The sequence below is a fragment of the Ascidiella aspersa genome, chromosome 7, assembly GCF_963924565.1.
Source record: "Ascidiella aspersa chromosome 7, kaAscAspe10.2, whole genome shotgun sequence".
In the NCBI taxonomy this organism is placed as follows: domain Eukaryota; kingdom Metazoa; phylum Chordata; class Ascidiacea; order Phlebobranchia; family Ascidiidae; genus Ascidiella; species Ascidiella aspersa.
The window spans coordinates 20,032,140-20,059,622 of NC_139453.1; the positions used below are offsets into that span (position 1 = coordinate 20,032,140).

At 35.7% G+C, this 27,483-nt stretch overlaps 2 protein-coding genes and 1 non-coding gene across 3 annotated transcripts; all 3 read left to right on the top strand.

Moving 5' to 3' along the window:
* The first annotated feature begins 7,594 nt into the window (after positions 1 to 7,594).
* On the top strand, positions 7,595 to 8,888 carry LOC146138215 (uncharacterized). The gene has a single exon (XM_083393190.1). It carries the CDS (start codon positions 7,692 to 7,694, stop codon positions 8,409 to 8,411), a length of 720 nt encoding a protein of 239 aa, XP_083249316.1. The 5' UTR covers positions 7,595 to 7,691; the 3' UTR covers positions 8,412 to 8,888.
* A 3-nt stretch (positions 8,889 to 8,891) lies between these two features.
* Positions 8,892 to 27,011, top strand: LOC146138216 (WD repeat-containing protein 3-like). The gene is made up of 23 exons (XM_083393189.1): positions 8,892 to 9,120; positions 9,329 to 9,538; positions 12,868 to 12,986; positions 13,637 to 13,715; positions 13,864 to 13,962; positions 14,220 to 14,307; positions 14,545 to 14,660; positions 16,504 to 16,633; positions 16,745 to 16,826; positions 17,152 to 17,385; positions 17,783 to 17,910; positions 18,249 to 18,396; positions 19,093 to 19,237; positions 19,556 to 19,689; positions 19,869 to 20,004; positions 21,740 to 21,928; positions 22,353 to 22,448; positions 22,644 to 22,703; positions 23,840 to 23,890; positions 24,530 to 24,573; positions 25,114 to 25,242; positions 25,770 to 25,863; positions 26,837 to 27,011. Exons 1-23 carry the CDS (start codon positions 8,950 to 8,952, stop codon positions 26,996 to 26,998), a joined length of 2,844 nt encoding a protein of 947 aa, XP_083249315.1. The 5' UTR covers positions 8,892 to 8,949; the 3' UTR covers positions 26,999 to 27,011.
* LOC146138217 (small nucleolar RNA SNORD61) lies at positions 25,479 to 25,557 on the top strand. The gene has a single exon (XR_014501534.1). It is a non-coding gene; the product is annotated as a small nucleolar RNA SNORD61 (small nucleolar RNA).
* Positions 27,012 to 27,483: the final 472 nt, after the last annotated feature.

The window sequence follows — 27,483 nt, forward strand, 5'->3', positions numbered from 1 at the left end:
GATATTAGTCTCGCCCAACGAATCTTCATCAATGGCATTTTTAATCGGATTCATCCAACGTAGGGAATAATAGCCTACTGCTGTGCAGGATGAGGACATGTCGCTGCTGGATACTGGCATCTCGATGTTCCTAAAAATAACTCTGTGTTATAATGCAAATAAAATAACGAAATTCGGAAATATATATCTGTTAGATATACATTTCTATATGATTACGATTTATTTGCTCAAGTCAGGGTTTAAGTCAATCTTGATAATTTGGAAAAAATGTTAAATAATAGGGTCAATGGGGGATAAATGTTAAAATACTAAAATGCAGTTTTAAGCCATATCATCTGATAAATACACAAAAAAATAACTAGGTGTTGTCAAATACATTTTGTCCTATTATAAGAAAGTGCCACACAACACAATTAACACATTTTTTTTGTTCAAGCCTTTTGTGCTGCTTGGTAAGAAACGTAATCTGTGATGTAGGCTATACTTGGTTATAAACGTAATCTGTTAAGCAGTCCTGTAAATCTGCCTTAAATTTTAGTTAAAATCTATAATATATAGTGCAATACAAGATTGCTTTTAATGTGTATATTTTTCAATATTTAAACTGCATTTATATATAATATTTAAAAATCCTAACGTTTACTTGTGGGTAAAAGTTAAACAAATGTGGCATCCTTCACGCTTACATTAAAAAATATTTTAAATGAAGTAATTTGTCATAGTTTGTGAAGGCATCCCATGATTTCTATCCTGGTGACATTTTGTGCCTGTTACTAAAAATGAGAGCTTGGATCATCCAAAAATAAAGAAAAGTAAATGCTGTAGGGATGCTGTGTGTGTAAAAATTTTGCACGTGCAAAATTCTGAAAGGGGCAATGAACATGTGTCTTATAATAGGGCACAACTCAAATATAAGAATAAAGTCTTAAAAGTGTTAAAAAAATCTGTTGCCCATATAAAATGAATAAAAATCATACATGTTATGTAATAAATTTATTAAGTATGCTATTTAGGTAAATGAAGATTAAAAAATATTACAACATTACCTTGATTAGCAGCCGACTTAATTAAGAACATCTAAAATGTGTGTCTTCAAATTCCACAGAACAATCTCTATTTAATGACACTTTTTGCCGATATATCCATTGTCAATATCACAGATATGCAAACTTTCCACAGATATAATAAAGCTTGTTTCAAACGTTAGATCTAGTTGCAATATGTGGCGCTCTTTCACTATTGTACGTGAAAAGTTATGCTAAAAAAAATAATAATACTGCATACCTGTTGCGCCGCACCGCGACCTGTGCAGTGGGGCCTGGCCTCTGACCCCATACAGTTGCCCGGCGGGACGCAACCGCGTGAGTTCTTGTTGTTTGCAAAGGTTTCTGGTCAGATATGCTATCTGTCATAACCACAACTAAAATTCCAATCAAAAGTATATTGTTACAACGAATTAAAACGTTATCAAATAGCATTAGTGAACGTTATTTTCAAGTTAATGTGAGACAGACAGCCACCGCCTATTGCAGCGACTGTCGGCTAAGACTTCGCAAAAGACTTCTCTAGAAAAAAGCCCAAAGCCGTTAAGAAACGACATGTATATAGCCAATACGTAAAAAAAAGAACACGAAAAGTTACGTCATATTTGGCCAATAAGACTGGCCGGCACTCTAAAACATGGCTAGGGATGACAGCGGCCATTCTAAGGCCAAATTGCAGCGGGAGTAAGAGGCCAGCAAAACAAGTGGCTTGTTTTGCAGAACGTGAGAATATCGCCCACAAGACTGACAGTTATAGATTACGAGATTAAAGGTTACATGTCAAGTTTGAAACGAGGCGAACTAAAGCAGAAAAACTTAGGAATTTTACACACAACAATACGGAAAACTTTACATCGTCAAATATGATATTATGTAACTGAAGAACATATTTAGCAAACGAAAGCTGAAACGCGTAATCTAAAACCCTATTTATCACATCGTAAAATCACTTAATGAACTCTAAGATTTGGCTTATGGCAGTTAATCAATGTGGGTGTTTAACGTGTTGATAAACACGTAAAAATACCACAACGCATATTGTTTGGGTTAGGGTGCGGGTTAGCGTTTGGGTGAGGGTGGGTCAAGCAATATTATGTTTATTATTAATAATAACTTGACCCACCCTCAACCAAACGCTAACCAGCACCCTAACCCAAACAATATGTGTTGCGGTATGCGGCATTTGAAGAAAAAAAAATTTTTATTAATTTTTACGTACAATAGTGAAAGAGCGCCCAATATTTTCATAAACATCACAAAATTCATCATATTCAATAAACACTTCACCATTTTACCTAGAAACCTGTAAAGGAAGCTAAGAAATACAACTTAGCCTATTAACCTAAACACGTATTTGATAATAAAGTTTAAGTTTTAGGCGAATAAGATAAACCGCTGACAGCAAACTCCAGCGCGAAGCTGCCCTAACTTACACTTCCCTAAAGTTCAAATGTTCGCGCAAAACACGTTCAAACTTGATTGTGATGATGTCATCCGCATATCGGCCAATCGGACGTCGTGTGGAGTAAAATTATATGCGCGGCAGCGAAGCGGGACGGGATGGGAGGTCGTTGCGAGCCAGCAGGAGGCCATTCATACCAATAGCGCCGTTTCCCGCGGGGCACAACAAAATTACATGCGATTTGTTTGATGTCAAGGCAAGGTTAACGAATATAATATCTTTAAATACAGCAACATATATCTATTGTCAGAATATATGCAATATGCTGCATAAACTTACCAAATAAGTGTTTGTTTGACAAATCACTTGAATAAGAAAAATACAATTTATATGGCACGTAAATTTTTTCAAACAATCAATTTGGTAATGTTTTTTTCGCACCTTAAATGTTAAATTAACTCGATTCCAACTGTTAGGATTCTAAACGTAATTGCCCCAAAATTAAAGTGAGCTACACATCTAAATGTTACTTCGGAACAAAGAGGTTGAAATCTGTTTGTTGAAACGCTTTAAATAACGCATATTTTTTCAAAATATAGACGTTTAATCATATACGTTAAATAGGATCATAAGCAAAACGTTTTTAAGAGTTTATCATACGTTAAAATGACGCTAATATATTTAAATGTTTCCTACGATGGTTTAAATAACGTTTTTGTCAAAATTCCAACGTTTAATGATATCCGTAAAATAAGTCCAAGTAAAACGTTATATAAGAATGACTTTACATTATACATTTATAAATTTTATGTAAACGTTTAGCTAACGGTATTCTATTCACAACTTAAACGTTTAAATAACTCCGTTGAAAGAGTACGGATTTTAAACGTATTTATAATTAGAATAATATTATATTTTATAACATTACTCAGCAAGGTTTACATAAAGTCCGTTTTTTTCAAAACTTTAACGTTGAACGATATACGTAAATAAGGTCTTAAGTAAAACGTTTATAAGCGTGACTTTATTTTGTAGGTGTATAAGTTATATATAAACGTTTAAGTAACGGTATTTTATTCACAACTCACTCAGACGTTTAAACAACTCTGTTAAAAAGGTACGGATTTTAAATGTTTTTAACGATTATAACAAAGCTATATCAATTTAAAGTTACTTATTAAGGTTTACATGACGTTTTTTATAACATTAACGTCTAATCAAATGGGATCTTTAGTAAAACCTATAGTGTGTTACGTTTTTTCAAGTAATATAAAATAAAAATAAAAACTATAACATATAATATATAACGGCTGATGAAGACGTTCTGCATAGCACGTCAAAAACGTCGATCTATTATATATATTCTGCTGGAAGAGCAACACTCCGTTACAAAAACTACTGTTTATGTGTTGCTTTATAGCGTTGACATAACATAATTAAATTCTTATCATTAACGTATGATTAAATACCTTTAAAATCTACGACTTTTAAACGTTATGGAAAAAATGTTAAAAAATTTGCATTTAAATGTTGCCTATTAAAGTCACAATAACGTCATAAAAAACGCAACGTTAACGTCCTAATAAATGTTCAGGACTTGCGATTTTAAACGCTTGTTTTAACGTTACATAAGCGTATTTTTCGGTTTTTTAAAAACTTTATGTTCACGTTATAATAACGTTGGAACATTAGTTTTTGCTTGGTAAACAGAACAACGTTCGGGAAAAACCAATATATAACATTTACTATGTTGTGTTTCGACGTATTACCGCTTTACAACCAATTGGTAACGCTGTAAAATGGTTGTATAACGTTTTGTGTTTGCTGGGTCCCAAGTTTCCATTCGGACACCAAAGAAACCTTAAGGCACCGCGGGGCTCGCGGGGTTCCACGGACACTTATGAAACATTGACGCGATGTCAGCCGCCAAGACAATTTGTTAATTCCGGAATCGAGTCAACACACCCACAAGGTTGTTGCAAGATGAGGCCCTTGCATATACTTTTTGTGGAGCAGTGGAAAACCACGCGGAGCTTATCTGGTTTATGTGGGTTAAAAACGGTATTGTGCGGTAGATACCAGAACGTAAGGTGCTCAGTTTTAAGTTCCTCGTCTGGTATTTGCTCAGCAAAAAAATAAAGTGATGATTTTTAAGGAAAAAAAATCAGATTTGGTCTATTATTTTTGAAACGACATCTGGATTTTAAAATTATGCCATTTGTAACATGTGGTGGGTTACAAGCAAAAACGTTTAAGAAGCTCTGATCAAAACTATTATAAACGTGCAAATAAAATATCTCTTTTTCCCCGAAACTTGTCGATATAGATTATAGAGGATATCACGTAATCAACATTGCAAACAACTCATTTTGGAAAGGATCCAAGTCGCAGTCAAGTATAATTTAAAAAAAATATGTAAGTCTAAGCTTTTTGCCAAAAAGAGCAAGTCAAGTACTAGTTTAATGCGTCAATCACCGCGAAGTCAAGTCATTTATAGAGCAAGTCAACTTCAAGTCAAGTCTATTACATAAAATAAATCGTTAAACTATTAAAATTGGTATAAATCTGAAATAAGAGCAAAAAAAAAAGCAAGCGGATCGGCAACCTTTCGTATGCAATATGCCAGTTTATAAATAATGTCAAAATATAAAACTCGCGTTTCAAACATTTTTCTACGTTTGGTTTTGCACTAGCAAACAGGGCTGTGGATTCGGTTGAACCCGAGCCCGACTCCATTACTTGAGGTCGACTCCGTAGTCCTGCTGTTATCTGCTAATTTACGAATGACGAGTGATCTGACATCTAATTTACGTTTCTTGGGAGACGCCACCAAATTTCATAAGTAAAATTTTGGGAGCTGGACCAGAATCCTATACCACATTTTGTCCGGGGGTTTATATTGCTGACAATATTTGGGTTAGGGTGAGAGTTAGCGTTTGGATTTGAGTTTGGGTGGGTCCAGTATTATTATTATTAGGCCTATATTTATTCTTACATATTTGCGCCTTCTTATAATTTTACATTTGACACCTCGTTTCGTAGTGGTAAAATAAATATGGTAGGCATGTAATACTGTGCTGCCCGCTATTTTGGAATGTACTTCGACGCGTTTCAGCCGATACCTAAGTGTTTACTATCAGTTACTCTTTTAGCTTAACGATTTTATGAATAGAGATCAGTTGCTTTAACACAGTAAACATCATGCCACTTTTTAGGCATTGTGACGTAATGCGAACGGTTAGTCGTAAACAACAAGTTTTACGCCCACAAAAATAATGTTAAATACAACAGTTAAGACACTAATTTGTGACACGGACACTGCAAATCGAAATTAGTGATGAAATATTAATGTTAATGATGTAGTAATGATGTAAATGGTCCACACGTGGCACGCGTGCCAGGGGTTCCCGGATCCGGTCCGCCAAGCAATTTAATCCGGCCCGCTGCCTACTTTTCTTAAAATACATAGTCTAAGCAAAAACAAGAGCAAGTTTCTCTGTGTTTGGTTGTATCTTAAACACTCTTTTCAGGGAGGGATCTAGTCATGACCCCGCCAAACTCTATGTTAAGACTGTTTTAACTTTTAAACACTAAAACGGAAATTTGTTTTTCTCGTATATTTTACGCGATTTTTTAGTAGCTTTAAAGACAAACAGCGCCCTATGCACTATGGCACTCTCTCCAACGAAAGTATTACCGGTACAAACTTTGTCTACATTTTTAGCGCTTCGGTTGAAAGTGTTTCATCTTTAAAATAAGAACAAAATACCGACGGTTTTCTAAACCCTTAAATGTACCGTCGTTCACATTTTGTCAAACCGATTATTCAATGTCATTATGTGTGTTTCTCCCGATATATACCGGCTTTGCAATATGGCCGTTGTTCCGCAAGAAACAAATCGGTAACTTAAAGCCTTATAAGTTATACCGGTACAAAACATTTTTCGTTTTTTTTTGTGCGAAATATTTATGTATTTTAATCTTAACCTTTGGGTCAACGTTCCCCGCAACCTAATAAACGCCGATTTATCAAACAATGACGTCTTGTGGGCTTCTTTAAGTTTGACGTATATTTGCACATTTTCGCACAACTACAAACGTAATAACGAGGTCGCTAGCTTATTTGTTTTATACCGTCAGAGTATTAATGTGTATTTGAGATCCTATTTTTGACCCGGCCCGCCACAATATTTTAAGTGTCTCATGCGGCCCGCGTTTGAAAATTAATGTCCACCGCTGCTCTATAGAAGTTATCAGTAATTTTCCATCAGGTAGCATCCAAAGGTGGCATAAATAGCGCTTAAGTGGTCATTTACAGCGCGAAAGGGCGTAAACAGCAACACATTTGAAGTTAACGCGATACGATAAATGTTCCATTACATGTTATATTATACACTTTTACTTTGTTGTGCTACACACTGCTCTATATGTACAATACAGTGTAGTAGTGCTCATTGGGTGTCAGCGCAGCTAAGTGGTCCATCGAGTAATTTGAACAAAAGTATGGTTAATGGAACGCAAAAGAATGAGAATCATTGTTCTAAACTGAATCGTAATTTGATTAAAGTTTTCATTGGCGCTCGGTTCGGAACACAGATGGATCCTAAAGCGTTTTTTGACGTCATTTAGTGTTTTTTTGACGTCATTTACAGACTTAGTTTTTGTTGTAATGGAGCATAAAAGTTAAAATTAAATTACAATATTTCAAATACAATATTGTAGGCTAATGGAATCAAAACACATAATACTCAATAACACACTTAGGAACCTTTGTCTCTGGAAGAACACAAGTTAGAAAATTTTGCATTGTTGGCCTACAAGATCGTGGTGGCGTATATTTATCGTTAGTATTTTTGCAAATTTTTTACAAGTTTCCATTTGCCGATTAGTTGGATTATTCTTTAATGCTCAATGACGCAGTCGAGAGAGTTAAGTAAAATTTTTTTTTTATTTGACTGCTGCTCCGACTCGTGTGTCATTGAATCAACTCTACGGGTCTGGTTGCAGTCTTCTATTCGTTTAGATAAGTCCTTGTTTATTGCACACTTGAATTATTAAAAGGTTTCCATAATTAAACTGGGCGTCAAACACTGATCTCTATGGATTCATAGTTATATGATAAACCACCCAAGCGTGTAAACATGTGCTCTTGTTATTTTTTAATAAAAAGAAGAATGGAACGTATAAACGCTAAATTCTAATTCCTAACGGCCTATTACTGTTATCTTAATGTTTCTGTGTCCGTCATGTTGCCTAGTCCAGCTGTCTGCGCTGAAGAATCTCGCCAGGAAAACAAATTGACTTACGAATCTTCGCAAAAGACGAAATGCCACTACTCATGTGCGATCGAAGGATGTGATGCTAGTTTTGCCAAACGTCGGTTTTTAACTCAACATTCAATTGTTCACACTGGTCGCCTGCCTTTTAAGTGTGAAAAATGTGACAAACGATTTAGAACGCAAAGTCACCGAAACAGGCACACAAAAGTGCACAATGGCTACCCTTGTCGTCAATGTGACTTCGTGTTGGAAACCTGGACTGCCCTAAGAAGCCATATTGCCAACACGCATCCAAAACAATACAAATGTTCTCAATGTGAAAAAACATTTAAAATTGCTTGCAGATTAAAAGAACACAAAGAAGTTCACAATGAACTACGAAGTGTATTTAAGTGCCCAAACTGCAGTAAAACTTTTGTAAAAAAATGTAATTTAAAATATCATATCCGGGTTGTTCATGATCAGCAAAAGCTGTTTCCCTGCCCTAACGAAGATTGTGATAAGAAGTTTGCATACAAACACAGCCTTGAAAAACACATGAAAGTGCACGAGGTTGGTTATGTACCTTCAGTTAAAAAACGAATTCAAAAGGGAAAGAAACGAATAACACTTGTGTCAAGAATTACTGGAATTGATCCAAAAAAATCATCTAATACCTTTGCTAAATGTGTTGCAGTTTTAAACTGATGGATTTTTGTTTTTTAGAACAGTTTTTCTTTCATGCAATGTTTAACTGAATAAAGAAAAGTAAAACTAAAACCTCAATCATTTCATAAATATTTTTTTTATGAAACTATATGTATTCTTAACAATTTTTTCTCATTGAGTTAAACATTAGATATACTAGATATAAATTTTGATTTTATGTTAAGCTCTGGATGTGTTTTCTATGTTTAACGTTTGTTAATAAGTAATGATATTTATTTGTTTCTTTTATTAAATGTTGTGCATTACAACATTTTTTTCTGACAAGTATAGTAACTATGGTGTAACTGTTGGTGCCTTGTTTTTGTGAAAAGGAACATTATATGCTGCTTACAGTTTTTGTTCAATGTTTTTGATATCTGACATTGTAATTAAATGATATATTGTGTATTGACTGATTAAGTTTAAAATTCATTACAAAATCCTTCAGCATTTACACTAACTTTTGTCTGATTTAGAGATTTAAACTATAGATAGATCATAAGACCCCTATAGATTTTTGCACTAGTTGGTTGCAGTAATGGGTTTGACAAAACAATACCTTCGTTACAATCCATCTGCTCAATTTGGTGTGGTTGCAAGTCAGCGTGGAAACATTGTATTTTTAAACATCCGAAACACACAATCAAGATATGTTGCCGTTGGTGCATGTGAAAATGTCAATATTTGGGACACAAGAACACAAGAAAAGGTACAACATTTAGCTAAATTAACCTTATCTCAACAATAAGGACAATACATATATCAGTTTATATTCCTGATAAATTTTGGACAAAATTGAAATTTTTTAAAAAGTTTTTAAGAGCAAATGTGATATATATACTTTCATTTGCATTATTGATACTACCTAATTGCATTCATCGACTACTTTTGAAAAACTACATATTGCTTGTTTTTAGGTCTTAGTTCTACAATGTGGAAACCATGAAGTTTCCCAACTTGCAGCAAGTCCGAAGGGTGGCCAGTTGGCGGTTGGATGCACTGATGGATCAATTCAGATATTCAATCTTATAACAGGAGAGTCAAATGTCACCTTTACGGGGCACCGCTCCCCAATTTCGTGTTTGGCGTATGACAAGGATGGAATGAGATTAGCTTCTGGGTCTCATGTAAGATATAAATTTGTTATCTATTATACCAGTGGTTCTCAACCTTTTATGGCTTGCGGAACCCCTCCTAAATAATTAATAGATTTTGGTACCCTTCTGTTTTGACTGTATGTTAAGCTGCCCAAAAGCGCTTAAACCTTAAAACAGTGGGTATTTGCTCAACTTGACAAACATAAAAGTGCGTGAAGGATAGTTTTTGTTTTTGGTATTTACTCTCTTTCAATCACTAACATAAATAATTAGTTCAGTGGTTTTTAACCGCCGGTCTGCCAAATATATTGCAATTTTATGTCTAATTTGCAAAATACAAGATGTTGAAGGGCGCTAATCCATCAAATTTAGAACTTTGCCAGATTCTTTAATTGGCAGCATTGTGACTTAACATAGAGTTAATGGTCTACTTAGGACTTTATCGTACGTCACAAATTTTAAGACCAAGTATATGTGAAAAACTTCAATAGAACCACATATAACATGTATGTATGATATCAAAAAACCACAGCAAATTGCTTGTTAAGTAGCTCAAACCTCATGTAGCTCAAATAAAACTAATATGTATATGGACATGCCCCAAATAAAACTTCTTTTGGGCACTTTTATCATATGTAGTTGGGACCAGTGTTCCCGCTAAGCGTATTTTTTTGCGCAACATTTTGGGCACTTGCACTTTTTTTCACGGAAGTGTGCAAGCAAAAAAAAAAATTGAAAGTTGTTTTTTTACTTCAATTCGACCTCCAGTCGTCTCCTCAAGTCCCCATTATCACTATTTTGCAAGATTATTACATATAATACCTTATGTACCCCATTTTTGCTTCACGAAAGTTTCGAATAAGTGTCCAAATTAGTTTTATTCGAGCTACGTACAAACCAAAAAGTTCCCAAATCAGTTTTATTTAAGCTACGTACGAACAGAAAAGTGCCCAAATTAGTTTTATGTAAGCTACGTACGACCAAAAAAGTGCCCAGATTAGTTTTATTCGAGCTACGTACAACCAAAAAATTGCCCAAATTAGTTTTATCCGAGCTACGTACGGACAAAAAAGTGCCCCAATTAGTTTTATTTGAGCTACATATGACCAAAAAGGGCCTAAATTAGTTTTGTTCAAGCTACGTACGACCAAAAAGTGCCTAAATTAGTTTTGTTTTAGCTAGGTACGACCAAAAAATTGCCCAAGTTAGTTTTATTTGAGCTACATACGACCAAAAAAGGGCCTAAATTAGTTTTGTTTGAGCTACGTACGGAACAAAAAAGTGCCCAAGTTCTCGCGTCGCAAGTTCTGCTATAAATATTAACTCACTAAAAACTATGAGATAGATTTAATAATACTTGACCCACCAGAACCCAAATGATAACCAGTTCCCTAACTCAAATAATGTGCGTTAATTTAATAATTATTTAAATGCTAGGAAAAAGCCCAAACTCTGGTGGGCATAAGATAATTTCTAGTCCAGGTTATATATATAGGATTGTTACGTCACACATTGATGTATTCGGACCGAAAGTGTTTATTACCGCTTTTTTGGCCCGCAAACTGATAGCCATATTTGCTTCTATCTAGCAATATCACTTCAATTTTTGTTATTGTAAATAACAAAAAAACTTCGTGAATGATCCTTTGTGATTTCATAACTACCGTAGCTGAACAAAGGTGTACATCTATAAAGTTAGTATATATGCCATAGGCCAGCGGTTCGTAACCTGGTCAGTGGTCATGTTTTGAAACAAGATAACGTACTATTTAAATCAATGTGTCGAGCACGAGCAATTTGTTGTGTGGCCAATACGAAAAGCCTCTTGAATTTACAGTTTAGCGCGAATTCAACCAATTAAACTAAAAAGAATTTCGCGCTTTGCGCCACCTACGACATGCTTTCCTTTTTTCAAATTGTCTAAGTGAAAATTCCGAATTGCTTTTTGTAGGGGGGCGAAAGGCATTGGAAAATTACCAAAGGAGGTGTGGCTGAAAAAAGGTTAAAAACCACTGCCATAGGCTATGTATAATTTGCCAGCAATAAGCCTCAGAATCGCTATTTAAAAACTTTGGCCCGCAAGATAAAAAAAATTGTTTTTGGCCCGCGATGAAAAGAAGTTGGACCACGCTGGTTTATATCATACCTAAATCAATGCACATTATTTGGGTTAGGGTGCTCGTTAGCGTATGGGCTCGGCTGGCAGGTATTATTAAATTTAATCTTCTTAAGCAGATTTGTTAAGTCAAATTAGTACATTGTCCCAAGACTTCAAAGTCTCAAAGTCAGACTTTTCCATTCTTTGGATGTCCTAATTGCTGTATACCTTTGCAAAGAACTCCACTAATTCCTGACATATCGGGTGGTAGTTTGGTAACTGTAAAATTTGAAGATAGGCTTATTTTTTGGTAAAACAGTGTACAAAGCAAATTTACAATATACCCCGAATAAGCAAAGTTATGTCAATATGAACAGCAAAGACGTGAAGGACAAAGCAAATTACAATATACCCCGAATAAGCAAAGTTATGTTAATATGAACAGCAAAGACGTGAAGGCCAAATAGGTTTCTAATTAAAGTTTTCACTTTAAAAAAATGCGTAACCCGTTTAAAAGGCTGTACTACACCTGATAATTACCTCGACCATTAGGCGGTTACACAGCGCTACGCTTGGCTAAGTCCGCCACACAAACTACCAAGCGAAATCGCGTATCAAGCGAGCGCAATTCTCCAAATAAAGAGACTCATATTTGTGTCTGGGAGAAATGAATTAAGATTATTGCGACGCCTCTCGTGCTCTCCCGCGCAGATTGCTCCTCTCCATTGCAACGAAAGCATCCGTCCGACAAAGCAAGCGGAAAATAATTACAGATTACATTTAAAAACTAAAAAAACAAAACAACTAATTATTATTAAGGAACGTAAATTGGCAATATTAACAGACTGAAAATAGTGAAGACCAAAGAAAAAAAAGGTCTCCCGCGTATCCAATTTGGGCACCATTTTTTTGTTGAAAATTTTGGGCACTTTGCGCACTTATTTTCGGCTTGTGCGCAAAATTTTGGGCACCTGCGCACACAGTAAAAAAATAGCGGGAACACTGGTTGGGACAAATTATTTAGGGACTTTTTAATCATACTGTTGGGAAATTTTTTTTTTGGTTAAAATGTTTCATCATACAAAGTGTATTGTGTTATGTATTTTACTTTACATCACACATTTCTGCAAATATTTCGCTCATGTTCTCCAAATTTTGGTAGTTCCTAAATCTTAATACATTAACTATTATGATAATATGGAGTTTATTTAAATGTATGCTATTTTTTATATTTTAAATGCCATTTTTGTAAATTTTTTAGGACACAGGAATCGTGGTTTGGGATTTGGTCAATGAAAGTGGGCTTTATCGCTTAAAGGGACACAAAGGAATTGTTACACATTGTGCTTTTCTTAATAGCAGAAATATTTTGATATCAAGGTATGGTCTTAATACTGGTAGAGTGGTATATAGTAGTACTACTACTACTTAGTTTTGCATAACATGTGAATAATAGTAAACTTAAATGTATAAACATATATATTGTTAAAAAATTTTGATAACTTTGCTTCTTATTTATCAAGGTTTTATTATTCCACTCAATTTTTTGTGTGCCATGCATTAATATGATAAGTCAAAATTTTGTCAAAAAAGATTAATTTTTAAGATGATACTTCTTCTTTATGAACCCTGAAAAGTTGATAATAAAATTTTGTTTACTTTGGTGCAAATACAATTTTATTAGGTAATCCTGTAAATGACCAACAGTACAAATAGTTTGACTTTGCACTTGCCTTCAAAAAGAGCACAAATTTGTAAAAATCCGATATTAAATATGTAAGATATTAGCAAAAACAACAAATGAATATTGCATGCTAGTGATAAATTCATGTTAATTTCAAAGTGCGATATCCTAAAAACTATTTGACCAATATTTTTTTTAATTTTAAATGTTAGTTTATTTTATTATCCCTGACCTGCTGTAAATCTCATTTAATTTAAAAAGGGCCAGGTCAGATATGTGATTCAAATTGGGTGATTTGATATAAAATCACTTCAGTATTTATTTCAATTTTAACTATGTTTACCAGTTCGAAAGATACTTTCATTAAATGGTGGGATTTGAACACACAACATTGTTTCAAAACTATGGTGACTCACAGAGCTGAAGTAAGTTATTTTTTACTTTCAACATTACAAAACATATTGTTATATGTGATTAGTATAATAAAATATACTTTCTAAGAAAGTTTTCTCTATTGCATGTTTATCGTTGTTTTCACAAAAATTGTAACAATAATTTGTTCGATTAACAAAGGTTTGGGCATTTGTAACTACCCCAGATGGTAGAAGATTAATAACGGGAAGTGCAGACAGTGAACTACGTGTGTGGAGTTTGGAATTATTGAAGGACCAAGTGAGAACATTATATTTCAATCTGATGATTATAAAATTGATGGATGTTTTCAGTGGCACAATCGCTAATAATTTAAGGAACTGGCAAGGAACCGTTCCGAACAAATTTAGATATTTTCCTGTATAATAACAACATCACCAGTTTTTATTTTCAATGGAATGTATTTTAATTATATATTTGTTAACATTAGACAAAGCTTATTATCAACATAATTATTTGTTGTTTGCTTAATTGTAAATTTAATTTTATTTATTAAGGATCCAGCAGCCCCACCTGCACCTAAAATCCATAAAACCTTTGAAGACGCAGAGAACAAGGAAGTAACTATTGACAGCGATAATGATGGTTTGTTGACAAAGTTGCTTTTTGTAGTAAACTGTCTATCACATACTAATGTGTTGATTTTTTCATATACATATTTTACCTTAGTATTTGGCAGAACTGGCAATATATCCAGATATTGCACACACCGTCAAGTTTACTACTGATTTTGCCCTTAATAAGTCACACATGCTGACTATCCTTCTTAAAATTTGGGTCTTATGAACGATATTTGAATTCATTCTACTAAACTTGTTGCAGAACAAACCAGCGAACGATATGTGGAATGTACTAAACTGGGTTCTCTGATGCGTAAAGGCCGGGATAGAGTTGTCAGCCTGACCATAAGTAAAGACGGAAAACACCTTGCATGTCATGTAAGATGAACTTACCAGGATTTTTATGATTTAAATTTATACTCTATACTTCGACCGAAGATCCATGACTTAGATCAGCGATGCAGAATTTTTATAATTTAAATTTATACTCTACATTTTGAATGAAGATCCATGACTTAGATCAGCGATGCAGGGTTTTTATCATTTAAATTTATACTCTATATTTTGAACGGAGATCCATGACTTAGATCAGCGATGCTAGAAACTGTGTGCCACAGAAATTTAGAAAATAAAAAAACATTATCACATTTTTATTACCCTGTTACTTGTACTTTTGACGTTGAACTGCAACATAAACCAAATATTTTAAATGTAGGATTATTTGCCAATCCGATACCAATTTAAATTAGACTTTTTTCACCAATGTAGCAAATATGGATAATTTTTTAGAGTTACTAACTTGAAACTTTATTGAACTTCCCACATTTATTGTTTGACGCATTAAATAATAAAAAAGGTAAAAGTTGGGGGTTCGGACCCCCCCCCACCCTTTTCGTAAGTGACAATATCGTTTTTTGTTCGTTTTTGTCAGCGTTTAAACTCACCGTCCGAAGCTGCGTGTTTTTAAATGTAATTGGGTCACGCGTCTTAAGCTATTGCGAAACCAAAATCAAAAGCAAAACGCCGTTTTTCGTCTTTTGTTTGGTCGACCGTAAACGCTAGATAGTTTTTCTCTTTCGCCTTTCGTTATTCGTTCGGGTTGGCCAATCAGCAAGTGTGTGTTTGACAATTAATAATATAAATCAAGCGGTTTCCGCTTTTTTCTCTCTGAAAACATCGAGTTAGACGGTGCTGATGTTTCTCGCTGCTTGTTGTCTGCGTTAATATCAGATGTTGGTGTAAGACTGGGGTCGGCAACCTACTGTATCGGGCCTGTTTCAAATACTTTTTGACTATTTTAACTACGCAAGTGCGAAAATTTTTCGCGCTTCGCGCGTGATCTTACTACGTCCCATTTGTTAACGTTTTACTGCTGTATTTTGAACTAGATCAGCGCTTCTTAACCGTTGCGCCATGGAAAGCTACCAATTGCGTCGCGGACAAACCAAAAACGTATTCAAAAATATTTGACATATATTTTTTAACATTTTTCATTTTCGGCATTGTAATAAAAACTTGCAAGAAATTTAAAGAAACGCCGTCATAACCAAAAAAAAATCACGCTCGCTTCGATCGCCAGGTGCGCCCAAACTTAAAACGGTTATCAAACGCTGAACTAAATTGACTAACTATTAAAGTTAGACCGTATTTTCGAAATAGTTTTATATATCGCGCTAATCGAAAAAACACCCGGGAAAAACGATCTCCGTTTAGTATTGCAGATGGCGAAAGACGTGCTTGTAATATAGCCTAGTCCCGTACATGGACCCGCCTGAGGTTACGATTGCACACTAAAGCGGTGTCGCAGCTGGCGCCTGGCAGGATTGTCGATAACGCACGTGTTCGCTTTCCGTCTAAATGTTCGCTTTTGCTGGACGTTAATTGGCTGTTTCGGATGATTTTTTTTCTTCTTTATGACGTCATTACCATCGCTATTTTATGACGTCCTATCCGTCACTATTTTATGACGTCATTAACGTCAGACGAAAAAACAACGGGGAATTCCCTAAGTTGAAAACTCGTACCCCCCCCTTTTTGAATTCCTGGATACGCCCCTGGACTGGGCTGTAACCTAAAAAAGTTTGGAAAACCATTGATTTACATTTAGACCAGAAAAACCCGCATGATTTGAATTTTGCTAGGTTTTTATGGAATTACTGTTGGTTTATAAATAGTTCTGCACATCGTCTAATAAAATTTGTTCATATTTTGTGTTCTATAGGGAAATGACAAGTTTGTGGAACTCTTTCACCTTTTTTCGGATGCAGAAGTTGAACTTAAGCTTAAAAAAAAGCTGAAAAGGGCAAGAAAAAAAATGAAACAAGTTACCAATTCGGCTGAAGGAATGGAAGGTGAAATATTTGTAATAGTATTTGGAAATATTTCTCTGTAATACAACTATGGCTAAAGTATTAGACATGCCAACAATCAAATGCCAAAACTAAATAAGTGTTTTATTTCAGTTTCTGGGGATATTGTAGTTGAGAGAGAGCTTGAAGATGAAATGACACATTCTGGCATGTGTACATGTGCAGGAAAAATCTGGTAATTTCATATAACCCATTAAATTTGAAAATAATTTAGTTTCGATAACTAATAAGCATTGGAGACATGTTGTACTTTTCATGTAAATTAGTAAAACATTGAAGAAGTCAAAAAGTTTCCAGTTTTAGTTTGTCGTATTGTAAGGCTTTTTTTTATAAATTTACGTTACCTACTGTAACAGGCCAAAAACTGTATATGTTATTAATTTTGACGCAGGACTGTCTTACTATAGACAGCATAGATATTGAGGTTAGCTTGAACAGTATCTTTGAAGCACAACCTTGAGATCTTGTTAAGAGATGTAATATAATAAAATGTATTATAGCTCAATCGACATTGCGGACGGCAAAACACAGGATGAAGTGGTTTTGTCCGTACTGCTCCGCAACAACCAAACCGAAACTTTTGTGGCCAACACCCAGTCGGCGCAGCCAGTTGTAACCGGTTTGAAGCGGCTTGCATTGCCTGGCCATCGGTCGGAGAGCAGATCCTTGTGCTTTACATCAGACGGCTTGGCTCTGCTCTCGGCTGCTGCACAAAGTGCCAAGTTGTGGAACAGGTGTTTGAAAGTATTCTATTATTTTTTCGTAGGATATTAAAACCAGTAGTTTCCTTTTTTACCACCGTTGTCCAGTTGCTCTAAAATTTCCTTACCGATAGAAGTGGACATAATTTTACACTTCATCACAGGTTGAAACTTCCTAATATGTAACTTGAGCATAAACATCACTAGGTTTGAACAACACTATTTTTTCTAATAAAAGTAAGAGTTCTTAGTTTACAATTACCATTTATTAATAAGGGAATACCACAGGCGAAAACGTTTTTTTAATATTCTGAAGATGGCCAACCGAACGTTGTCGACTAATCTGCAACTCAACCTGATTTAAACCTTGTTTTAATGATTAATCAATCACACATAAAATACATAACATAATGCGAATCAATCTACACAGGAATAGCAACCAATGCATCCGAACGGTGAAAAGTGTCCATGTTCAGTGCTGTCTTATCGTTCCTGGCAATCGACAAGTGCTACTCGCCTCGCAAAGTGGTTCTATTGAAATTCACGACGTGGCCTCTGGTGAGTAACGGTTTGTACCTTATACTTGTGATGACGTGGAGATTTATCAAACAATGCCCAAAGCCCATTTCCGAACTTAATGGCATACAGATCTATTCTAAAAATAATTTTATTTATATTACTTTGCTGTGTGTAACACGGAGCATAAACCTTTGGTCGTAGTACCCTATTCTGGTATGATTTTATTTTAACATCGGGATAAATTTTTGGTGCAATTCGCATGGTTAGGTTTATGTATTTGCTGAGTTTATTGCAGTTACCGAAAAATGTGTTTACAGTTGTAATAAATCGCATTTTGAATGTTTTCCGTTTTCTCTTTCAACCGATAATGTTTTCAGGCGCTTTGCTGGAGTCGATTGCAGCACACAATGGTAGTGTGTCATGTATGTGTCTTGCGCCTGACAGAAGTGGAGTTGTGACTGGCGGAAAAGACAAGACCATTAAATTTTGGGATTTCGATCTTCTTGCCGACGAAAACCGCCCCGGGTATGTCGTTTGTTGATTATAGCAAACAAAAAGGTTACTTTTATGATTTTTAGTGAGTCCTCGTCTGGGGTGTTACTGGCATCTTGCATTACATTATTTGCCATTTTATTTAGAATTGCATATAGATTAAATGTTAAAACTTGTTTGTTCTGTTTTTAATACTTCATAGTGAAATCGTACCCCAATGTCAAAGGTTATCGGTGTGCGTATCCCTTATAAAATGTTCGTTTATCAGGTTTTATAAAATATAAAAGGGACTACGTGTTCGATCCGTTTGAATTTGTTGCCAACATACGAAGTTTGCCGCATCAACCAATAAATAAAAAATCATGCTGACTACATTTCACGCAGGGTACCAGGTTGGCCAGATCCCCGTCAGTGAATTTGGCCTCGTCCAGTACCTGCAAAATCAAATCAGCAACTTTCTAATGTGTTTCAGCGTTTTGCTGTACACAATCTTTAGGCAGTTGCGGGCAACTCGAGCGCCGCATTACAATCTTAATGCGTTGACTCGATTGCTACACACTAAAATGTTTTAATATTATTAATAATATTTTACCTAGTGCTTACAGCTATTAACAAAAAGCACGTCTTCGCTATGAATACAATATTACTCAAATATTTTGTGTTTAAAAGTTGTTTTCTAAAAAAATAAAAAAATTGAACTTCGAAGAAACCAATTTGATATTTGTCAAGGTCAAAGCGCCTGACCTTGAGCCACACTCGTACATTGGAGTTGGATGATCAAGTGCTTGATGTGGCAATGACGTCAAACCGAAAGCACATAGCGGTCGCCCTGTTAGATTGCACAGTTACGATATTCTACGTGGACACGCTTAAGGTAAAACATTTTTACCAGATATTTCTGCTTGCTTATAGGCATATGCTATGCCAGTGATTCTCAAACTGCCTCAAAAGATTGTCAAGTATGCTGCCGCCGCCGCCGCGGAACTTTTTGTAATTTTGCAATAGTGACCAATTTGTATTACAAATAGACATACAAGCAAACGTTCGAGACTTGACTGTACAGCACAAGTACAATATACATTATGAACCAAAAGTTGTGAAACATTTAGTTTGTGTTGTGTAATCGTTACCACGTTTTATATAGACAGATTCAGGAGAAATATAATATTCTGCTCTCGAATTATTGTTACAGTTTTTTCTCTCGTTGTATGGCCATTCTCTTCCGGTTCGCAGCATCAGTATTTCTTCCGACTCTACCCTTATCGTCACCGGTTCAACCGACCGTAATGTTAAGATATGGGGTCTCGACTTTGGTGACTGCCACAGGTAACTTTTAAGGAGGTGACATTTTAACTTTATCTGACTCGAAGTTTTATCTGTCGTGCTTTTTGTATAAATAGTGCTCTCAAAATATTTCTTCCATTCAGAGAAGTGTTGTTTATTGTATAATGAAAAAAATCATAAAATACGAACTAAGCGTATTTTAATACATATCTGGTTTGCAGGTCATTGTTCGCTCATGACGATGACGTCACTAGCGTGCAGTTTGTTCCCGACACTCACTTATTCTTCAGCGCTGGCAAAGATGGCGTCATCAAACAATGGGATGCAGACAAGTTTACATTGATACAGATTTTGAAGGTTTGATTTTTTAAAGTAGAATTGTTAATCACTTTTTCTTGTTGCTGCAAAAAGACTCACAAAAAGTATTTATTTAGAAACTAATGCACGCTTGCGACGGTGCGACCCTATAACTTTTTGCGTGACCCTCTGGCGACTTCGAATTTAGGAAACTCTGCTTAAATTCAACATAAAATCCGGCTAATTTTTACAGATAACATGCATTTTACTCACTCACAGTAAGACATATAATATCCTCACAGTTTGAGAAGCAGTTTCAAATTATTTGAGCATAACCGCTAAAGGTTGTATTTAAATATAAATCCCTTACAAAACTAGGTGGTATATTTGAACGTTTCGAAAATATTAAAATTTATTTAGGATTTTACCAAAACGTCAAACCACGCGCCTAGCTTCAAAACAGTTTTGCGACGAAATGCTAGCCTTCTTACTTTAGGATTTTTTGATGCAAGTGCTTTATTTAATTGTGTAAGCATTCTATTACTTGCGGTCAAATGGTCAAAGGTCACTGAACACATGGTGCCTTGACATTGTAGTTGTCTCTACGGCATTTGTTTTTTCTACATTTTCATGGTAGGAGTTGGGCGATTATGCTTAACAAAGCCCGTTTATATGCACGTTTAGGCCGGATTCGAATGTATTTCGTTATTTCATTCACTCTCGTTTTGGCGCTGGAATGAATTAAGTTCTCTCGTTTCTTAATCGGTCAAAAGGAGTGATTTCAATCCGTTCGCCGCTGAATCTGTTCGTTTCGCTGACGGCCGAAATCGTTTAATGTAGAATGACCTGCTTTATCGCAGTAAACATCACGCCACTTTTGGGACATTATGACGTAACACGAACGGCTAGTCGTAAACAAAACAACAAGTTTAGCGCATAAGGAAAGATTATTACGTTCACTCGTTAGATACTAATTTGTGACTGAGGCGCTGGTTTAGAATCCAAAAAAAAATAATCAAAATCGAACATTATTTGGGTTAGGATGCGGGTTTGGGTAGGTTTAAATAGTAATACTTGGCCCAACTTCACCCAAATGTTGTACATTGCTTTAATAATTGTCTCAACGCTGTGATAGGATTCTAGGCCAGCGCCAAATATCGTTTTCATTAGCCATGGTTGGTACATCTTATCACCTTCTTTTGTCCACTCTGCCTTGTATATAGCGTTGACCAGCACACTTAAGCTTAACTTTCTTGCATTCTGTGTGCCAGGTAAACAGAAGCACTATTCAGTAAAAAACGTACTTAATCGGCAAACCTAACTCAAGTGATTCTTGTTTTTGTTTTTTCAATTTTAGGTTAATAAAAACGAACAAGCAGCAATAGACCGTAAGGAGTAGCTTAAACCGAAAAATCGGTTGTGCGTCAGGTTTACTAGAAAATTACGTAATAATGCGTATCAGTGCAGTTTGTACACTCAAGCTGGAGCTGGCTTGAATTTTGCGCCATGTAATTACGTCTCTGGAACGGATTACTTTTCAATCCGGATTGAACCTTAATATAATCTTTTCGCGAAAGGTGCGTATAAACGGGCTTAATGATGCTGTTTCTGTTTCAATAACATTGTTTTGTATTCATTCGAATTAATATATGAATCCACGTGTGTAAGCTCTAGTGTTTTAATAAATTCCTGTACACTGATAAAGACTTCAGTATCGGATCAGATCCATTAGTTTTTAGTGTTCATGCTGACATAAAAAGTAGAAAAAATATTTTTAACCTATTCATTATTCCAGGGTCACATCGGACCCGTTTTGGCGCTTGCAGTGAGTCATGATGGCGATCATTTGGCATCGAGCGGAAAGGATCGATCCCTTCGCTTCTGGCAGAGGTCGCTTGAAGTTGTGATCCCGGATGAGGAGCGCGAAAGGGAAAGAGAAGAGGCCGAAGAGGAGACTGTGCTTCCGAAGAGTCAGGAAGCGCAAGTAAATGTTAAAGTGTATTTTTTGTTTGGCAGAAATTAGAGATATAGTGATATCGGTCGATCTCTAACCGAAATTACAACCCCTGAATAACTCACCCACTGGTTGATTTTTTATTTCTCTGTACCGTGGTGTGTTGTTACTGTACGTTAAAGATATTAAGAAGAGGACACGAATGTTAACTTATCCGACGAGTTCAAGCAAAACACGAGACGTCTAAAAGATTTGCATCTGAGATATTGAGTTTGCTCATTCAAGTCTTTTTGTATTAAAGTGTCCAGGTTTTGAACAAATATAATGTGCACAACTCTTAAGGTACAATTACGAAAAGTACCCTTAGTCCGATTTTTAAAATTTGCTAAAGATTAAAGTTCCAGTTTTTAACTAGAAATTCACGAATAGGAGCTCATTTTTTAAACCCCTTTAGATTCCCGGAGAAGCAGTGGATCAGGAAGTTGGTCTTCCAAGCATGACAACAATTGAGAGCGTCAAAGGGGCCGAAAGGATCATGGAATCAATCGAGGTCCCTTACATTTTTCAAATATTTTATTTTAGTGCTGTTTTTCACAAGATAAAAGGACACGCATATATTAAAGATTTTCAACAAAACAGTTATAGGTGGACTGCTTTACTTAATATGAAATTGTAACTAAACCAGCAGAAACAGTTTTTATGCAATTTACTTTAATGGATTTTTCATGTTGTTTTTTTGCTTTAGCTTTACCGTGATGAATGCGACCGAGAAGCCGAGCATAAGAAAGAACACAAGGACCACGACGTAAGAATCGATTCGTATTATTAAATGAATCTGTGAAAATAGCGGAACGGCGAACAGACTAAGACAACCAGATTTATTTTAACTTTTCAAAACTAGATTAGAATTAAAATTAGATCATTTTGAGTATTCTCAAATTAGATTAGAATTAGAATTACTGAATTCTTGCAAAAAACTAAGGAGGCCTATAAACTAGAATTTGACCTAGGATTACATTTAATTATTCACATTAAATTTAGTTTAAATCGCAATTTATTCTAATCAGAATGTAAATTTCAAATATATCTCGGCTCTTTTTACGGTTTTGGCTTTTAGGCTGTATTAGATTAGAATTGGAATTGGTCGCATTTTGCTCTAATTCATTAAATAAGAAGACTAGAATTATCAAGCTATGCAAGTCTGTGTCGGGTTCGGGACTAGCGTTAGTTTACCGGATTCCCGAATCCGAAGTGCGCCTGCGCAGTACCGAAATTCGAAACTGATACGGCAGCGAACTGTAAATTGTGAAGGCTGAATATCGTGTATGGTTGAATATTTTCCAGCTATGTATTGTAAATTGATGGATTAAATGACATGCACCTATTGATTGCTGGACATTCATCTGATTTTAGTTACGTAAATGGGTGAAATACAGGCTGTCGCACCTGGAGTCGCAGCCGGGGTAACGACGAAATCGCACATTTGGTCGCAGTCAGACTCGGTTTATTTTTAACCGACTCCACAGCTCTGGTAGATAGGACTTTCCAAAACCTTAGCGGCATACACACAGAATGCAACCTTATAGGCATAATAGTGAACCACGTTTTGTAAACCTACGCAAGCGCCAGCGGTGCTTTTTCCCGCCGAAACTGGTGAAAAACACGCTGAAAAAGAAAACTGACTTCTTTGGAAGTAGTTTTTTTTAAATGTGTGTGTTGCTCACCAGCCTGAGTTCGAAATCGCAGCTAAAATGTGGACATCGGCCCATGTCACAATTTCCTTGTTTCGTGAAAGTTTATAGTTAACTTGTTAATGACTAGTAATGGCGTCGGGTAAAAAAATTCAAAATACCGATCGAAATCTTAATGTTATTTTTCAACATCTTTCAGCATTTGCCCTACTGTCTATTAGCATTTTCCCTTACTTTTGTTCTTTGGCAGGTGCCTTACGTCTCCGAGCACCCGATCCTAAAAGCCTACGGAAATATTTCTGTAAGTAGTTTGTTTTCTTTTTTTATGACATCGAACTATGCATTGGTTAACGGCTAACTGTTTCTTGGTGTTGCTTAGTGTAGGGGTTCCCAACCTTTTTACGATCTCGTACCACTTGGACGCTCTGTACTGCCACGCGTACCACTTCTTGCAGAAAAACTAATTGATCGAATCATATTTTATTCAGAAGAATCATATTGGCCTACTAAAAATAGCTTACACCTAGCATTATTCAACGCTGTTTGTAGCTTACGCCATAAAACAGTAGATGGTATCTATCAAGAGCAACCATTTGAGACATAATTAACGCCCACTGTCCCAAAGCGTTCTACGGCTTTCCAAAGCAACTGTGCTCCTTGTTGACAAATCACATGACCTGTATTTTGAAGATCGTAATGATACGAAACAGTGTTACGTAACAGAAGACTAGGCCTCGAAAATTTTGTTCTTGTTAACAAAATAAAAAGTTGTGAACCTTGGTTTTTGTGAAAAAAAACGGAAGCTAATCGCGTACCACCTGAAAAACCTTCCCATACCACTAGGGGTACGCGCAACACAAGTTGGGAACCCCTGGCTAAGTGGCTTACTATAAGCACTAAATATTGAGTTACTTCATACTGCCTATTAAATATATTTCAGGTGGATCGTTACGCGCTTCAAGTCCTGCGCAAAATCAAATCAAGGTTCGCTCTATTTTATTTTAAATAGGCTATATATATATTTTTTTTTTTTTCTTTTTTTTTAAATATATTTTTATTTAATCAATATATCGTGCCATTACCGAAACTGCTTTATGAATACTACAACATTTAGTTTTACGTTATTTAGTGTATCACATACGATTTATCTTTGCGAAATTGCCATAACACTTACCAGTATACATATTGTATGATTAAAACCGACCTGCACACAAGGCAAAAGATATTATTTGACGTAAAGACCTTTGAAAAATTAACGCGAAATAGTATGTTATGATTAGTCACCACTCCCGAAAAGCTGGGAGCGTCTGTTGTATAAAATGATAACAAAGATGCGATCTAAAGAGACACATAATAGTGTCCACAAAACGGTAATCTTAATCGGAGCTTGGAAGCGAAAAAGTTAATACGTCTTGGTTTATTGACACTGGGCGTATTTTACAGATATATCAATTTCTTGCTGTTAACCTCTTTTCTAACATTACCCAGTATTATAATTGTTCCTTTGTACGGTTGAATATCCAGTGAACTGGAGGAATCTCTGCTCGTACTTCCCTTCTCATACGTTCCTGACCTTTTGACCTTGCTGAACAAGTTCGTCACAAGAGGGCGTGAAGTGGAGCTCGTGTGCCGATCGATGTTTTTTCTGCTCCGGTAAGATTTGTTTGCCACATGTTGCTTTATCCTAAAGTCGTGTTGTTTACGTTTCGAACCAAATACACTTTTACTGGCACTTCAAGTCGCCGTAGTAATACACAATCCAGTCTTTATTCACCCGTTTATTATCGAGTCTTTATTGACCCGTTATCATCTAAAAATTCAATATCTATAAAATACCGCCTAACTACTGCCCAGGAAAAACTACTAAGCCTTTCGCGTTAATTAGCGGAGCAATGATGACCAATTTCCTTACTCATCTGAGTAACGTATGATGCAAAAAATATCCTTCCTCTAAGAAGTTCTGAGCTCCAAGAATTTATTTGAACTTATAATAAAAAGTTTTCTGATATTTCAATGCTTTCATGGGTACACTGTGCAGTGTGCACGGATCTGTATCGAGATGATGTCGACCTTTACTCGACCTTTTGGCTTTGCAACTCGTATTAATGCTTTCAAGTGTTAAAGACTACATTTACCTGCTGACTTAATAACTCTCATATTATGTTTAAATTTCTAACCAGAATTCATCATGGTCGAATCACGTCAAATGAGATGCTGATCGACGTAATGGACGATCTGAGAATTAACACAGAACGTCAAGTTGGCCAACTGAGGGTAATTTATTTATCGCTTTTGAGTTTCTGCTGTTTGGAAATTAAAAAAACGACGTTAAAAAGTTGAATACATTAAATAAGTGGTCGGCAAACTGTGGGCTTCGGCACAAATGTCTGCCTTTCAGCAATTTTTAGTAAACCTCGAGCTATTTTTTATTATTTCAGATTTCAGTTTGTTGTGGACTGCTAAGAGCCGTTCATTCATTGAACTATTGTAAAATTTGGTGTACCTAAGAGTTTTCTTGGCTCACTGTTTCATTGCAGGGCTAACAAAGCTATGCACCCCTCCCATCTAAAAAAGCTCGCAAAACTATTCTCCATTTTAATTAATTATTTTCAGCCTAAAGGCGCTACGCATTCTGTGGCTTATTGCGCTGCATGGCTCGTAACCTCTGTACGAAGTGCAATTTTTTTTAAATTAGATTAGACTATAAAGGTCATTTTTTCGAGCAAATGGCTAATCTCTTTCCTGTACCTCATGCTTCACTTATGCCCTTATAATTATAGCTTTTCGAATTTAAAGCGAATAAATGCAATTTTTTGCGCTATGACACTGGCCTTAAGGCTGAATAGCAGCGCACGAGAGTTCTAGAGAACAACCGGTTTTATTAGGATTACCTTTTTGGTTACGACATATCTTGTAGTGTCATTTTAAAAATTGTCAGGCCAACCCAAACAAAATTCCTATACCCCGCCCCTGTTTTCACAAAACTTTACGTAGTGGGCTTTCAATAGCTCTTAAAAGAGTATTTTTGCCGCTTCATAAAACGCTTGCCGAACACTGCATTAAATGCTTACAGATGCTTGGCGAATGGCCCAAAATGGATTTTTTGCACTTAAAACTTTCTGGCGGATTAGGTATTTGATTGTTGTCAGTGGTGACCAAGATTTTCAATTTTTCGAACAAACACATTGTTTTTGAAGTAACTTGTATCTAAGTACTGTTTAAACTTCATTTGTTATTTGCTTTCTAGGATCGCATCGGTTTTAACTTGGCCGGCCTTGATCACGTGAGGCGACGTATCGAGGCTCGCAATGACGTCACGCTCTTCTCTGACGCCACCCAGCTGCAGAAAGAAAAAAGCAAAAAGAAACGCAAACGTGAAAAGTTGCAGCGTGCCATTATTGCGGTTTGATAAATAAAACAGTTTCGTCGATGTATATTGTGTTCGTTTTTTAAATTTTTTTGATTGCTGTTTGGAAATTCAACAGATGTCTTGATGAATGTTTTAGCAGCTTAGCATATATTTTTGGCAATTTCATCATGGTATTGTGAATAACATATTTCTTTAGTGATGAATTGAAATTGCAAAACACAGGTTTTACGGTTCGAAACTATATCTTTGGTCAATCTGCTTGAAATCAAAAAAATACACTTTTACCCCGTTGACGTGTAAAAAATGTTCTGAAAAAAACTTCATTTACAATACATAATCGGCAATAGGGATGTCCGATAGTTGACATTTTAATCTGATACCCGATATTTTAGGCCAAAAATGTCTATGCCATCCTATTCTTAATGACGCCATTACTATGACACGCGAGATAGATCGAACGTTTTTAAAGGCATGTTTTCCCTGTTAAGGCCACAACGTGTTTTAGCGTTAATAAGTATATTTCT

What these genes read in the sequence shown, in the direction of transcription:
- LOC146138215 (XM_083393190.1), top strand. Translation starts at nt 7,692, where the DNA reads ATGTTGCCTAGTCCAGCTGTCTGCGCTGAAGAATCTCGCCAGGAAAAC.
- LOC146138216 (XM_083393189.1), top strand. Translation starts at nt 8,950, where the DNA reads ATGGGTTTGACAAAACAATACCTTCGTTACAATCCATCTGCTCAATTT. An exon ending in ACATGTGCAGGAAAAATCTG is followed by an intron (nt 16,827 to 17,151) that starts GTAATTTCATAT and finishes AATGTATTATAG; the next exon opens with CTCAATCGACATTGCGGACG. An exon ending in AGTGCCAAGTTGTGGAACAG is followed by an intron (nt 17,386 to 17,782) that starts GTGTTTGAAAGT and finishes CAATCTACACAG; the next exon opens with GAATAGCAACCAATGCATCC.